Source organism: Fragaria vesca, linkage group LG6, assembly GCF_000184155.1.
Source record: "Fragaria vesca subsp. vesca linkage group LG6, FraVesHawaii_1.0, whole genome shotgun sequence".
NCBI classification, from domain to species: Eukaryota; Viridiplantae; Streptophyta; class Magnoliopsida; order Rosales; family Rosaceae; genus Fragaria; species Fragaria vesca.
In genome coordinates, this window is record NC_020496.1 from 3,272,462 (window position 1) to 3,289,021 (window position 16,560).

A 16,560-nucleotide genomic window follows, 5' to 3' on the forward strand; every position below is an offset into this window, starting at 1 on the left:
TTTTTACACCAGGAAATTGGAAATGTAAATTCTTCAGTAATGAAGCAAAAATAGGAAAAATGCTTTAAAATACTGAAGAAAAACAATTTGATAACAATGCCACAGTTATTACCTTCTCCATTGGCCTGATAGGGCTGTACACAGCAAAAGAAAAAACACATTTGTTAGTCAACACTTGGAAATATATATCCTCATATTATGTATGAAAAATAATAAGTAAGAAACTATCACAGCTTCGAATATGTATAGAAACATACAGCTATAGCTCCTTCCACAGAGGGAAAAGGAGCAGGAAAAGGCCCGGGCAGGGGTTGACCAAAAAAAGGCCGGGGCAGGGGACCAATCAGAGGTGGGGGACAATAATGATCTTCGTACAAAGTTCTTACTACTGGATTCGGCACCGGGTTCTTGCATTGGTCGTGCTGCCAGTTTAGACTACAGTGAAGTATCATATATCAAAATATCAAATTCTGGCTTACATACTTACCTTAACCGATATCAAATTCATAATAAAGCAATGTTTACAATTCCACTAGATCTTCCTAATCTTAGCAGGAATACTTATGATACAAACTACTTCCTATCTTCTAACATCATATCATTCACTGAAGAAAAATATAAGACGAGAAACAGAAAACCTAACACATATCAAACTGCAGGCATTCTGTGATTAGACTAAAGCAATTAGTTGAGGACTTGAGGTATTATAGATGAAGAAGGAAAAGATAGACTTCAATCTGAAACTGAAGCACTGGGAAAGGATTTGAGGCAAATTCATAGTTAAAGAAGATTTTTAGATTATAAATTAGGAAAGAGTCATCAGCAGTTTATTAACTATCATTGGACCAAAAAATGTATAAAAGACTATACATAAAATTTATGAAGTGAGGAAAAAAAGAAGGAAACTCAGCTTTATTCATTCCAAAAGAATATCAAACATACCTCTGATTAATCAGTTTCCGCAGTCTTGATTTCCCAGCAGTGGGAAATATAAGCTTATCCTTAAGTAGAGGGTTGGTTTTTACAACTTTTGTGAGCACTACCACCATTCTTTCACGAGCTGATCTGATGTCGGCATACTGGTTCAGATGTGCATTCTCCCTGGAAGTTCCAGATTAGAGATTAGTCACATACATATAACATGAATGGGGGTTCTAAGGTCTTGTTAGAAATCAGGCAATCTCGCAAATCAGAATTTTACCTTGGTATCTAATTGAAACTTTTTACGCTTGTATGTAATTCAGTTTTGTTTCTGATCATTTACCTAGGTATTTGATTAAAATTTGCTCCAATTTCTTCCAACTTTTCCACATCATTAGCTAGATCATAGAAGGAAACCATCTACCAGAGAAAATCATTCATTCATTCTACTAGATCAGTAACTTTTAACATACTAGAAATTACCTAAAGTTATGCAGAGTTAACAGCTCTGTGAGATCTTTATAAACCTCTGGGTTATATAAAGAAAATTTTCGCAGCTCCTTGACTAAAATGTCAGCTGCCTCAGCCTTGAGGTTCCTATAATCCATCAAACAAAAAGGATCCAAATATTAAATTACACTACTCATCCAACGAAAACAGAATAGATAAAATAGTTCCAACCACAGTAGACTTATTACCTATCAAGTGCTTCCAGATACTTCTGCTTCGTAATTTCAAACATAATTTTTATGGAATGACGATTGTCATTGTATTTTGTGAATCCTGAGATATACCTTTCTAGTTCATCCCATTCTCCATTCAAAATCTTCTCTTCAAAGTACGTGAGGTCGAAAAAGAACCCTGATTCTTGCTCAAGCCTACAATAAAAGATCCCAAATTTGTAACAAGTGAATAGTGATGATTAAGTTTGAAGCCAATCAATTCAAACAGCAATATTTCGAGAACAGTAAAGAAACCATAATCATATCAGAGAATTTGTTTAGCAAGAAATAAGAACCGTGTCTTTGTATGTTCACTAAATTCAAATTATAATAGAACTCTGGTGTTGATCACCATTTTTAATCCATCTTAAATGAACTTTTCTTTCAATGTTGTTTGTCACATACTTGTAGAGCTACACTCTCTGACAGTGTGTGCTAGGTAACCCCTATTGGAGGCTTACGATATCCAGCCCTCTAGAAAAAAGAAACAAAATTAATCTTGGCTGTGGAACGAAACAAAAATAAATAAACTCAGGATCGTAAATACTAGGGTTCACTTAAATTCTGGTATTAGACTATAATGCATGTCACATGTCAATACTCAATACTGAAACTCTAATTTAACTATATTTAGTACGTAAAATTAAAACCGTACGCGTGTCCAAAATTTTCATTCGTTATATATTGTACACGTCACATTTTCATAAAAGATTTAACCTTTTTTGGTTAAATCATTAGGTTGGACGAATTAGAGTCTAGAAAGTTCATTAGATACGTGTTACATTCAAAGCTTTTGCGCCAATATCATCTTTTTCACCATCTAAACCAACGATCTATATACGAACCTCACACAAGAACCAAAGATTATCCATATATTTTGAGCAGAGCACACAATCTCTATCAGCTGAACATACCACAATGGTTATAAAAACACTAGATCCGAACAATCACCACCGAAACACATACCAAATATTACAATCTCATAATCATCATACAAAGACCAACACCACCTTTCAGACATGCATGTATATGAGATCCATCATAAATCTCAAATGATTACATGTATATGATCGAATATGAAAAGCATAGAGAATCAGGGTAGCTAAGCTCACATGTGCATGGCGCCCTTGTATTTCTCGTCACCTAGGAATTGGATAATCAGTAACACCAATTCTTTGTTCAAATGAGTCAAATCCGACATCTTGGCGCCTTCGATTCTCGATTGCAGATCGCACAAATCGCTTCTTGATCTCCTGCAAACACCAAAAACAAAAAAACAAACATAAAACCAGAGCTTTGCATTTAGCAAAAAGAAACAAAAGAAGCACAGACACACAAACAAAATTAGAACCAGAGCTGAGAGAAACCTCAAGAACCCCGAATGGTGAAGAATTCTGGGGATTAAGTTCCTCAGGCTTCTAGGATTTGCAGAGATTCGGAGCACAGAATGCGAGAGAGAGAGAGAGAAGATGAGACACTGAAATGTATCACTGTCTATGAGGCAGTGTCACCAGGGGGGCCTCATTTCGCTTATATAGCGACACGTCCTGAGAAGTGCACTTGCTTATTTGATAAGTGCAATTGGTTGTACACTGGACTTATTACCACGAATTTCAAATAGTATTAAATCTAGTGAAACTTCGAACCACAGGTCCAGTCAATTGCCTTCTGCTGTCGCTATCCGCATAATCCATTTCTGGGAAATCAGTAAAGAAAAAGACTTATGCAAAATCCATTGTTTTAGGTAACATATTAAACAGTTTTAATTATTTTGTTTAATTGGTAATTTGGGTCAAGGACTGAGAATTTGAACTCAAGATACAATTGGTTTTGCTTCTAACCACAAAAGTAACAAATTCTAACAAAATTAAAGGGTTTGAATGAACTCTTTATATCGTCAGTGTTTAGACATATGTAGATGTGTTGCTGGTTCGTTGGGACTTGTGGTCAAGTTGATTAAATAGTTTCGCTTAGTTGCAACTCATATTACATGTTATCGAGTTAGAATCTAGAATCAGTTATGAGACTTGTAATCGTAAATTGGATAATTATTAAGTGGGTATTCTTGTTGTTCTCTTCTGATGAGTAATTAACACCGTTTTGAGAAACACAGGTCTAGAAGACATATTGAATCATCAATTCATTAAAGTCATTAGATTAGAAGAAAGAGTTCGTCACTGCTATTCATTAAAGTCATTTTCGTTTTGGCTGAAAGGGAGTCATTTTTGTTTCCAAAGAATCAGACTTGATCTCTCACCACGAATTAATTAAATACTCATAGAGGGATCGATTTTATGAAATTTACGTAACTTAACGGCTTCTTCACTTTAGAGGAGTTGAACCCTCATGGATTTACTTCTATGTACTTTGGAGGAAGAATAATGAGACGTCAAGGCTATCCCGTTATAATCTCCAACAACTTCTCCATAATTTCTCTATAAGTCAATGCTTCAAGCACTTTTTATTCTCTAACTCAAACAGATTCCCTACTTTGGAGATTTCAGGGGGTGTATTGTATATGGAATTAGTGGAAGTTTTAAAAAAGTCTATGGAATTTGAAAGTCTAGGTGTATTTAATACAGACTTTTAAAAATCAATCAAAGTCTAGGTGTATTCAGCTAGATTTTAAAAAATCATTATGAATTCCACCAAAGTTCAGGGGTATTCAATTAAGACTTTTTAAAATAAATAGAAGTTCAGATGTATTCAAAATATCATTCATACTTATGGAATTAATAACTCATGGATAATTGTGGACTTTGTAGTGTAAATTACACACACCAAACTCCAATATTTTTCCATCCACTAGAGCAAAGATTTGGAAAAGTCTACGATAGACTTTCTCTTTACATGTGAATAAGTTGATCCTACGATACATCATTTTTTTTTTAATAATATTTTGTGCTATCAACGTTCTATTCTACCTATTCTTTTCAATGTATGTTTTTCGAATGTTAACATTTTGTTGTCTTTCAATTGTAATGCTTGGAACCCTCGATAACCTAAATATTATCTATTAACTCTTGATATTAGAACCACATGATCATATATTATTATATTTGGGTACATGAATTAAACTTGTGAATATCTAATGTCCCACTTTAGAACATGTGTTTTTGGTTTACGTACAAATATGCGTGTTGTTAAGTTACTATAATCCTTTTCGTTATCTATGTTTATGTATTTCAATCAAATATTACAACTGTATGCATCGAAATTAGATAGATGAGCACTAAACTTATAATCGGTGTTATTATGTGTTTGTCATTGCATCTTTATTTTTTTTTCTTTCATGTAACTCTGTAAGTATTGAGAAATCTACATAAGTCATTCATATGAAATTTGTAGATTTCATAAATCAGTAAAAGTCTGTGATTAAAAATCGATGGTTTTAAGAAATCAGTGAAAGTCTATGAACTTTTCAAAGAGTCTGTAGACTTTTCAAAAAATCAGTTGATAAAATAAGTCTGTATGAATCCAAATACAATACACCCCCCTTCATGATCATTCCCCAAATCTTTCCCTAAAATTTGAGAGTTTGCTGTAAATATGGGGAATTTGGTTTTCTCTCTCATTACATTCCCTTATTTTAGAGAAAGTTTTAGAGAATCTGTTGGAGTAAAACAACAAAAATTTTCCTCAAAATTGAGAAGACCAAAAATATAAAAAAGCTGTTGGAGTTGTTCTAAGATACAATATGAATGGTTCTCTCATTGTTAGATTGACCTCATTTCGAAATCCAAGACTAGCTGTGGTCGTATTTTCTAGGACCAAATCCAATGATTCCTCACATGCATGTCGTTTAAGGACGGGTACACAGTGGCGCAGTGATCGAGACAGTGGTTACTGATATATCTATATCTTAGGCATCAATGGGTGCTTGTGGTGTCAGCGGTAACTCTTTAAGCTTTATCAACCAGGTTTGAGGAGGGGGCTTGGCGTGTGCGTTTAATCTTTGGGTAGTGGTTCTCGGGTTTAAACTTTAAAGGGCGGTCGATTCAAACTTCATGAGGACACCACCATATGGTGGAGGAGCGTTGTTGGCCAGCCACTTGTTTGATCCCCCGCAAATATCTGGAGCCAAACACCACTAGAAAGGTCATGGGCAGGGTTGCCTCCAACAAGTCTGGTCCGCCTGAGTATGAGGAAGAAGGATTTAGTGAGCTTGTGTATGCTGAGCTAGGCTAATTTGTGCAGCCTAATGAACTGAGCTTTGTTTTGGGTCTAGTTCTTTTTCCTTTATTTAACTTGGACTGCTTCGGGCTTGTTGTTTAGGATTGTGATTCGAGGTGCCTTTACGAGTTGAGTAAAAAAAAAAAAAAACCTTGCTTAACGGTCCTTTTATTCTTATTTTTTTATATCGAGATTGGGTTGGCGCTGGCTAAGAGAACCGAACTTCAATTTATTTATTTTTGGTAGTTTAGGAGGACTAACTCATCCCCCCTCTAAGAAAATTAATTCATTGATAAAAGAACAATATTACAAGAGACTAGAAGACTAGGCCAACGCGAGCCATGAGACAACAGTGAATATTGTTACAAGAAAATAAAACTAGCAAAATCTCACACTCAAGAAACCAAACAACAAAGAATTGATAAAAAGTACACCTAAACAAAAAGAACCCAAACACAAGTAGAACGATCAACGGCTTTGAAAAGTGACCTAAGAACCGAACTTCTATACGTGTTGAAGGAAATAAGCTATACTAAACAACGAGATCTGCATTTACTACTTGATGGCTAAGTTTGATCGCCACTAAGACCACTGAGAACCTCTATCAGGGTAGTTTGTCTCATTCCTTGCCTTATTTATGTATTACGAATGGTATCGTGATATTGTTTGATTTTTCAAAATGTACAATCAATTTAGGTTTAGGCGTCTGGACGATCAATACACTGGTTCCATTCTTGGGACATAGTAGGGTTTTGGTTCTATTTTTTTAGTTTTTCTTTTCTTTAGTTACTTTAAGCTTGATCTATTTAGTTAGTTAATAATACAATTGCAATCGCTAGTTTTTGGTATAATATATAAGCTGTTTGTTTTTGGAGCTTGGATTGTGTTTGGCTGATTTTGCAGCTCTCTTGCATGTGTTCTACTTGTATCATGGCGTATCCATTCCCAGGTTTGACGCGGCTGTCGCAATTAGTTAATGATTGGTGCTTAACTCATTTACCTCGAAACCAAAGAAGCTAAAACATGAACTTTTACACTGCCTGATTAGTTACGACTTCGAATTCATCAGACATTCACTATTGGTGAAATTCACCGCAACATTTTTTGTTTCCTCATAATTAACAATACCGACTTACAACTTGAACTTGTCATTGTCATAAAAGGCAGAAATATCAACAGGTTCTCCTCCGCAGCTATAAAACTTACCACTGCCATAAAAAGCAGATATATCTATATCTTCAAGTATGTTGCCTCCGTCGATGGAAACAATACTATTCACATAAACAAGTGCTTGCCCATCCTTGACATGAATAGGAAGATGCTTTAATATATGTGTGCGAATGTTATATAAGACGATATGTCCGTTATCGTTATTAGTTTCCACAAGAAGTCGGTCACTTTTCCAAAATAGCATTGGATATATAGCACCTTCCACATGCCCTATACTAAAATGTTTCTCCCACAAAATTTTTCCATCACCGTGATCATCGATCATCATCCACATATCGTAAGACGGAACTCCACAATTTTCTTGAAAGGTGATAAGAGAAATGAACTCTTTCCACATTCCAAGCGTTGGTGTTCTACTTTCATCTTGCATTTTTGGAATCGACATCTCCTGAAATAGCTCGGTACCCATATCAAATGAAAGAATGAATTTACGACCACAGGCATTAATATAATAACCCGAATTGACAAGCCAGTAACATTTTCCTTTGAAGTATATAGGCAGCTCAACACACTCATAAACAATATTAGTTGGCGTATCAGAACGATCATTATATTCAGGGGTTTTGATCTCTCTCTAAGAAGTAGAATCCGAAGTGTATACTTCTGCTCTGAACCAATAACCTGCCTCTAAATAGATTATGAATCTAACAACTTTGTAATCTTTACCTTTAGGATCATAGCCAAACCCCAAATATTCAGAATAACATTCAAATTCATAGTCAAGCGACCAGCGATCAAAGTCTTCTTCGGGAAGGAGAAGAAAAGACTTGGGAAGAAGCTTGAATTCTTTCATAGCTGGGTTGCATAAAATAACGTTGCCAACGAAGAGTTTTAAACAGATGATTCCATCACAGTGACCTGCAATTCTGAGATCCCAAGAACATTGTACCTTTAGAGGAGCCGGAAGCGGAACATCAAGAGTTGATAGGAGGTAATCATCATCGTCCTCATTGCATATATTAAGTGACGACAATAGAATTTCGACATTGTCGTCATCATCATTCTCAGTTTCCTTCTTCTCATCATCATCCTTGGGGTTGTTGTCCTTGTCTGTGAGGGGGACTTGGCGCTTGAAAAGGATGGGCAAAGAGGATGCTCGCGTAGAAGTAGAAAGGTGTTTAGCTACAAAACTAGGGATTTTGATTAAGTTGCACCACAGTTTACACACACACTTAATCTCATCAATGATTTGGGAGGAAGTCCTGATAGAATTTGCTCCACGAAGTCTTCAGATGAATACAATTTGATAAAGTTTTCCATATCTCCTTCAGGAGAAAAATGAAGAAGATTCTTACATTAGAATTTTCATCGTGTAGAGGCCAGGAGAAAGAATGACTCTCCAGTGCTAGTCAATATCGTGTTCTTAATTGGTCCTATTGTTCTTCTGTTCCCCCATTCATATCGCTGCCAAGCAAAAATGAAGGCCAGCATGCTGTCGGATTTTCTTGGCTAGAAAGTCAGCCATTTGTTACATAACCCCATGACTCATTCTCGGAATTACACCCGTACGATATAATATTTCAATTTTTAGGAATGGAACGATATAAATTTTTATTAGGTTAAACACTTGCATTGGTGTAAACATGTTGTGTGTCGGAATGTAAAACGACTTCAATAGTACTCGACATCTATCTACACATACATATATGAAAATATGAATGACCAAGACTGAATTACATAAATAGATACATGGTGGTCCTTACATGTAAACTTTTTTTTTTTTTTTAAAAGGGTTTGGAACCCAGCCTAGTTGGGAGGCTCAGCCCCAAGCCCGGTTTCATTTATTATATTAATATTAAAATTTTGCAACGGGGGGGGGACATAACACCTGGACCCCGTGCTACAATGGAACTATTACAAATATCCTCGTACAGAACGTCCTGAATAATAGCAGGAGTCTCCCCTAACCAAACATCATCCAACAACCCCGCACTAGCAAGGTGAGCTAGTCTATCTGCTACACCATTTGCTTCCCTGCCGATGTGTCGAATTCGAATAGACTGTAAAGCAGACATAAAGTCTTTACAATCTCCTAAAACTCGACCCACCTCAGACAAATCCTCCTCCTCCCATTCAAGGGCAGCTACCAATAGGATAGAATCGCTCTCAATATCAACATCGCTCCAACCTTGGTGAATACCAAGTAACATACCTGTTCTACAAGCCTCAAACTCCATATTCAATGCGGAGTGAGCATGTTTAAACGGTCTAGCTACAACTGTGATTCCCAAACCCATATCATTTCTAACTACTACCCCCACACCACCACATCCATTAGAGTAAATAAAAGACCCATCAATATTGATTTTCAGTCTCCCACTGGGTGGACACTCCCATTACATCTTCCCTCTCTTCTGACTAATATTGCCTCAAATTATCAAAACGAGGTTTTGATTAACTTTTGTTTAAACGGACTCCTTCCAATTGATGTGGACCGAAAATTAAGTTGTCTCGGCCGTTAGGTTCTTTTAATTTTGTTGCAAGCAAAGACTTTGGCGTCTTCATGAATGTTGTTTTGTTGGCATAATTTGATATAAAACTGCAAGAAATGAAATAAGGAAATTAAAAGAGCGAAAATCTAATGAAAGGACAAGAACTCTACCATGGGATATGGGCTTCAGCTCACATCCAACTAGGCCTCATCATGGGCCGGGCTAGGGCCGGCCCTACCCTAAATTTTAGGGCTTAGGGTAGGGTCGGGTAGGGATTTGGTCAACAAAATTTAGGGTTGGGTATGGTCGGGCCGGGGCTCAAATATGCAAGTCTTTACCCTCCCTTAAAGCCTATTTCGCTAGGGCTAATAGGGCCAGGTAGGGCCGGCCCTTTGAATAGGGCTAAATAGGGCCGAAAGGGCTGAATATGACGTTATTTTGTTTAACGAAATAAATTCATGAGTTTTAATTTTTTTTTTCTCAAATATTACCTCAAGGGATATATGTGATATATGACCCTATTTTTAGTCATATTTAACATATATATATATACATTATATTTTACTTAAGACATCTAGAATATGACGTTATTTTGTTTAACGAAATAAATTCATGAGTTTTAATTTTTTTTTTCTCAAATATTACCTCAAGGGATATATGTGATATATGTGATATATGTGATATATGTGTATGTGATATATGTGATATATGACCCTATTTTTAGTCATATTTAACATACATATACATTATATTTTACTTAAGACGTCTAGAATATGACGTTATTTTGTTTAACGAAATAAATTCATGAGTTTTAATTTTTTTTTTTCTCAAATATTACCTCAAGGGATATATGTGATATAGGACCCTATTTTTAGTCATATTTAACATACATATACATTATATTTTACTTAAGACATCTAGAATTATTAATCTAAGTTGTTATATTCATATATTTCATTAACTATCTCTCTAAATCACCAAAAATAAATCTTTATTTAACAAAGAAAAATACAAATTAAAGAAATAAAACTTACAAAATTAGTTATATTGTATAAAAAATAAGAAACATATTAAAAACAATAAAAAATAAGTAATTATTAGGGCTTAAAGGGCGGGCTTGGACTCAATAGGGTAGGGTCGTAGGATAGGGCCGGGTTTCATTTGCTTGACCCATGCCCTACCCTAATTGAAAAAGGCTAGGGTCGGCCCGCCCTAACGGAGGGCCGGGTAGGACGGGTTTTAGGGCGGGCTAGGGCCGAAGGGCCAAATGATGAGACCTACATCCAACATAGCATAGGATATGTGGAAAATCCCGTCCGACGACAACGTTATCAGATGGGCCATTAATGAAAGACAAAGTAGTTCTTGTCCTTACATTGCGAATGGACAAGAACACTACCACATGGCATGGGCTTCGGCCCACATCCAACCTAGCGCTGATCCAGATCCACAGTTCCCGTAATCGACTACCCCTAATTGCGGAGCAACGACTAAGTCCAGCTTGCTCCAAGAACGGGCCCAAGGACGTCTAACCACACGGTGAAGAAATGCATAATATTGCAAGTCTATCATGCCAAAAAGATCGATAATGAGTGGGATGTGCATATCAAAACTAAATATCTAATCGAACTATGATCCAATAACAAGTTAAATGATAAATAAACAAGGAGCTCGATCAGCTAGCAATCATCTTTGCTTATTTAGGTGTACTAATGGGGTGAACTTGCTGTGACAAAGAGGAAGAAGAGTGAAAGAAGAGGCAAATGGCGGAAATGTCATCCATTGCATAACCCCTCCTCTTCTTCTTCCATGCTGCAGCTGCATATTCGACGAGTCGCTTGGCACACTTCTCCCTCTCTGCTGTTGAACCCACAATTTCCACTGCTTCTTCGTTTGATATCACATCCCATACCTACAATTAACAAACTGAAATCAATAACAGCTACTAAGATTGTAGAAGCACTTTTTAATGGTTTATGGAGAAGTAAGCGGCAGTACTATCCTAGCTTTCCTAGATTGTGTTTACATGTGAATTTCCCAGAAGTAGTTTTGACAAAACTTGTAACAAAAGCGCTATGAGCAGAATTTTATCCAAATTGCCAAGTATTATTAGTTTCTTTTTGTTCATACCCCATCGGTTGCTAGCACAACAAATTGATCTCTGCTTGTTATGTTTCTGTGAGTGACTTCAGGCTCGGAAATAAGTCCAAAATCTTTGACGCAGTAGTCTCCATAAGCCCTAGACATTGCTAGTCCCGGTGACTCTTCATAAGGTAGCCACAACCTGTAAACTCCTGTTTCATCATCTAAACTGAACACTCTCCCATTTCTTTGAGTTATTCTCTCAGCCTCCTCTGCATAGTTGCATAAAAACACAACACACAATGTAAAAGTAAGTATCAATTTTCTATATTTCCCATTTCACATAAAACTATAAAATAGATAGACACTGACCAGGTAAATTGGGCTTGAAATCAACAGTGAGCTGAACTGCCACCAAGCTTCCATCTTCTAAAGTTGTACCCAAAACAGCTCGAGAATCGCCAACATTTGATATAACAATAAGATCACCCTAAATCCGAGCAATATATCAGGATATACTTTCATCTATGCATGTGCTAAATAGTCATTAGTGATGAAAGTACCAAGACCAAATGAATTAGTACCTGTCTGACAATGGTGAGACCAGTGGAACCGCTGTAAAAGGAATTGATTTTACGATCTTGCTCAAGCTCTTGATCAACAGCAGCACAAGTCTTTATATAGGAGTGCTTCCATATGTTAAACCTCTGATCATACTTTTTATCAGATTCCAACTCCAACTCCTTCAAGTCCGGATCTAGTGAAGTTTGAGCTAGAAGAGTCTCTTGCCAATTACACAACAAAGAGGGCGGCATTGTTTCTCTGATCCTTTTCGCCACAAAATGTCCCCATTGTCCATGCCCATCAAAGATCCCACAAAACATCATGTCTTGTTGGCACCCAAATTCCTAAGATCAACAAAAAACTAAGAGTTCAGTGGAGTTTCGATAGCAAATTGTGAGGTGTTAATAGCCACATCCAATGACAAGTTTTGAATTAGCATGCTTACCTCCCACACAATGCAGCAGTCCTGGTTGACTCCTTTCTGGCCTCTTTTGCTAAAAACTGAAGCCAAATTATTTGAGCCATCAACATTGACAGTTCCAGAAGTTCGGAGTATCAAGTCATTTCTCTTCGCCTCCTTTGCCATTGCCTCTGCAGCTTCTCTTACATTACATTTACATCCTGAACTATTCTTCCCCTTCTTCAATGATAGCGATCTCGCAAGTCCACTGAACATGGACGATAAGTGCCCCATTTAACTAGTACTCAATTCCACGCCAACCCAACACCCAACTGACCAAAGTGTAGACTCAAAATCTGAACAACAACATTCAACATTACTTCATAAGCAAGTATGGATCTTAGAAAGAGGAAGAAGAAGGCCAAGAAATGCTTCAAATACTATCATATTCGTAGCAAGTTAGTTTATTTCCATGTATGTATTATATAACATTCTTCGGGCACTCATTCACCTTGAACTGAGTGATACATAGATACTGTGAGGACTAAAGGACATGATCTAGCTGACTCGGAAAGGTAAAAGAATCTCAGAAATTGCAGAGAATATTCATGCTTGTATGCAATTCCAGCATTGGATCAATTCAGAATGTACTTTATAAATTTTTAATGAAGAAAAACCAAACCATATTCACAAGAGCTTGAATGCTACTTTTACTAATCAAATATTTGGCTGCTAAACTTCTAAGATCCAGTAATACAATGGGGAAAGAATTATTCTTTTACTTTACCCCTTCTATTTTTATAAATTCCACCATATGCAAACTGTGAAGTGAAGAAAAAGCTGAGCCAATTGCTTTTTGGCTGAGAAAGCTAACAAAAAAAATTCAAGAAAATAAGGTAAAACTGAGAATATACGTAGACTTATCTAAACTTAGAAAGCCAAAAGGAAAAAGAAAAATGAAAAAATCTCATTTTTGTCATTTTAACTCTTTTCCCATGAATTCCATGAAAAACTCAGATCAAAATTTCATCAAACAAAATCCAACAGAATTTCAAGTTTGGCTTCAACCTTCGTTTTAGCTCAAATTCCTAACTTACCAAACAAAACCAGATATGAAACACAAAGAACTCAACTTGAAATTCCCAACAACCCAAAGAACAAAACTTCTTTCATTTTCTCTGCCCGCAAAAACAGAACACAACAAAAAATACCAAACAAAGTTGACGTGAAAAACCTTGATATTCTAGCCAAGTTGGGATGTCTTGGACCACAAAATCGTGGGGCTAAGCTAGAAACCTTCTGGAACCTGACGTAGTTGCCGGAAAACAGGCTTCACCGACCGGAACTTGGAGCAACTCCGACAAACCCAGCTGAGACTTTGAAGAAATGAAGATAGAGATCGATCAGAAGCCATAGCTGTACCCAGTACCCACCCTGAGCCTCTCTCTCTCTCTTTTTAACTTTGTGAATGATTGTGTTTTTGTTTGGTACCGAAATATAGATGATGAAGGAGAAGAAAACAAAGCACACAAGGAGCTAGAAGCTTTGTGCATACAAATAATGGTCGATGCAAACTCTACGTCGGGTAAATATATAGAGAGGCTCCCAAAACTAGTTGAGCTTCTTTGCCCGTTTATATATGCAAGAAGGCTTGTAATTTCTACTTTGGTTAGGAAATACAAAGAAGTGAATAGTGTACACGGTTACGTTTTTGTCTTCTGTACTATTGTACGTTCTAATGATTCAAGAACCTTGGGCGATCGTATAGTCATTTAAATTGTAAAATAGATAATCAACATGTTACGTAATTTTTGTTTCGGATGTTTCTCTGGTACGAATCATTTACAAAAAATGACTTATAAAATAAAAATATATTGTATTAACGTCTCGTTACTTCAAATTTATACCAACTTCTTCACCATAGTAAAACCAGTTTCTTATGGTCATACATTAACTCGAGATTGGCTATGCCTTGTTATTGTTTGGTCTGCTTATATACATTGTTCACATGTTGTTAAGGTATATTTGTATTTGCCATATGAATACAGATAGGAAAATAATTCTTCTTTGGGGTCTTATGTAACTATCATGTTCCATGGGTTGAGTTCAAGGCAGCAGTCAACGATTTGTAGCCAGAATGAAATATCTACTCAGAAACAGAGGTGCAAAAATACTCTAGTATATAGACCTAATACCCACAAAATTGGAAACTAGCTAGAAAAATAAGAAACATGTTTAACCACTTCTCTGTGATTCAGCTACAGTTTTTGCAGATTATCAAACTGAGAATTAGGGGTTAATTAACTGTGGAATCCTTCAAACTTCAACTTCCAAGTATGTCGATCACAATTACTAAAATATATTCAACATGAAGAATTGTGTTATGGAAATTAAACTAATGGAATGTCCTCTTATTACATGCTCTACCGTCCACCTGGCTTTGTAGTTGAAGCATCTGCTAATTCCAATACATTGAAAATACTAAACCATGCATCGATTCTACTTACTTTGGTTAATCTATCCCAAACCCCATACATATCATACAATAATGAACGAGTAGTTACATGGTTATGGAGCATAATTATTTTATTAGGTCAAGAAACCAGCAATCATATAATAATTTAGTCTGGTAATACATAATAAGTGTGCTGAAAACAACAAAGGTCACCGTATCAATTCAAGTTTTAAGAATTGTTATGATTATCATTCGCAATAGACAAAATAATTTGTGAGCGCATGCATTAGTTCGTAGAAAGAAGCAGCTAATTATTAAATTTGAAATGATAATGTAGATTAGAACCAGCACGAACAGGTCCAATTTGAACTCTATTATTAATGTATTTTCTTACTAAGCAAGCTACAAATTTCATGTCGAATATGATAGAAACTTCTACAAAATATTAATCTCTTTTTTTTTTCTTTTTTCCGGTAGAATCATACATTTTCGATTATTTTCCCGATATGGTAAAGCTCCAACTTTGAGAGATTCTCATAGTTTTTTACTCCCATTTGGGTGTGCACCGGTAGGTAAAAACAAGCAGAAGTCTCCACAGAACAAACCTGCAACTCAAATCAAGCAAAGCTGTAAAGCCTAGGAATGTGGTAATGGATAGCAATCATAGGTTTGATTACCAAACAAGAAAAAAGTTAAAAACAAAGAACACATATTGCACACCTCAAGTCACCTAAACCCACAAATCTAAACACTAGCAGATGAAATCTAATCTAAATCTAGCAATCAATGTGATTCATGTCCTTAAAAAGCAAAAGGCCTAACTGTCCATTACAATGATTCATTGAACTTATATCGGCTATGTGTGTGTCATAGCTCAAAAACAATCGATATCAAAACTATCACGTTATATTTCCGTTCTGGTAGTTCCATTGTAAAAATCATCACGTCTAAAACACTTCAAGCTAACATATAAGAAAACTTTAAAATATTCTCTTTGGTACGATTCATATGCGTGACAATAATCTATTTGACAGCAGAACAAATTTGTACCCGTGATAGTGTCTCTACAACAAAAGCTAACAGATTTGGTCCTTGACCATATGTTTATGTCGGACCAAGATGACAATTTAGAGCATAGTTCATCATATGACTCATACATATTGGATTCTCTAGTCGACAAGATTAATCTCCACTCTAGTTTTTTCTGTGACCAAGGTTGTTTTACCGTACCAACTTGTGTGCTAGTGACCCAAGCTGAGTCAGTGGATGGCCCCCTAATCAGTAAAATCCTCTTTACATTCCCAAAAAACCAAAAAAAGTTTCTTACATTATTTTTACCAAAAGTGTAAAAACAGTTAATCTGATATTTTGGAGTCACCAGTCAGTAAAAATTTTCTTTTTCAAATTTTATCTTTTTACCAAAGGTGTGAAAACAGTTAAAAATCCCGTGAGATATTTTGTGTTCTTATTGTGTAACACGTGATCAAAGTACTATGCACCGTCGTGACTTGTGACCGCAGGATATGAGGACCGCGTGATAAAGAGGGGAGGTGATTACGTGGGGTCCAGCACTGCGTAGGT

At 36.2% G+C, this 16,560-nt stretch overlaps 2 protein-coding genes across 2 annotated transcripts in view; both read right to left on the bottom strand.

Annotated features, from left to right (window-relative positions):
- The window catches only part of LOC101304896 (topless-related protein 3-like), a 12,517-nt gene extending 3,294 nt beyond the window's left edge, over positions 1-9,223 (bottom strand). The window contains exons 1-9 of the mRNA XM_004304829.1: positions 8,875-9,223; positions 7,936-8,168; positions 6,953-7,434; positions 2,756-2,896; positions 1,620-1,799; positions 1,405-1,518; positions 943-1,101; positions 258-435; positions 113-134 (exon numbers count right to left, since the gene is read on the bottom strand). Of these exons, the coding sequence (XP_004304877.1) occupies positions 113-134; positions 258-435; positions 943-1,101; positions 1,405-1,518; positions 1,620-1,799; positions 2,756-2,896; positions 6,953-7,434; positions 7,936-8,168; positions 8,875-9,223 (1,858 nt within the window). The remainder of the gene's footprint in view (positions 1-112; positions 135-257; positions 436-942; positions 1,102-1,404; positions 1,519-1,619; positions 1,800-2,755; positions 2,897-6,952; positions 7,435-7,935; positions 8,169-8,874) is intronic.
- A 1,652-nt stretch (positions 9,224-10,875) lies between these two features.
- On the bottom strand, positions 10,876-14,085 carry LOC101296784 (probable protein phosphatase 2C 34-like). Its single transcript, XM_004302216.1, has 6 exons — positions 13,759-14,085; positions 12,570-12,880; positions 12,145-12,468; positions 11,933-12,050; positions 11,609-11,832; positions 10,876-11,390 (listed from the first exon to the last, which is right to left on the bottom strand). The coding sequence occupies exons 2-6, from the start codon at positions 12,816-12,818 to the stop codon at positions 11,175-11,177; spliced, it is 1,131 nt and encodes a 376-aa protein (XP_004302264.1). The 5' UTR covers positions 12,819-12,880; positions 13,759-14,085; the 3' UTR covers positions 10,876-11,174.
- Positions 14,086-16,560: the final 2,475 nt, after the last annotated feature.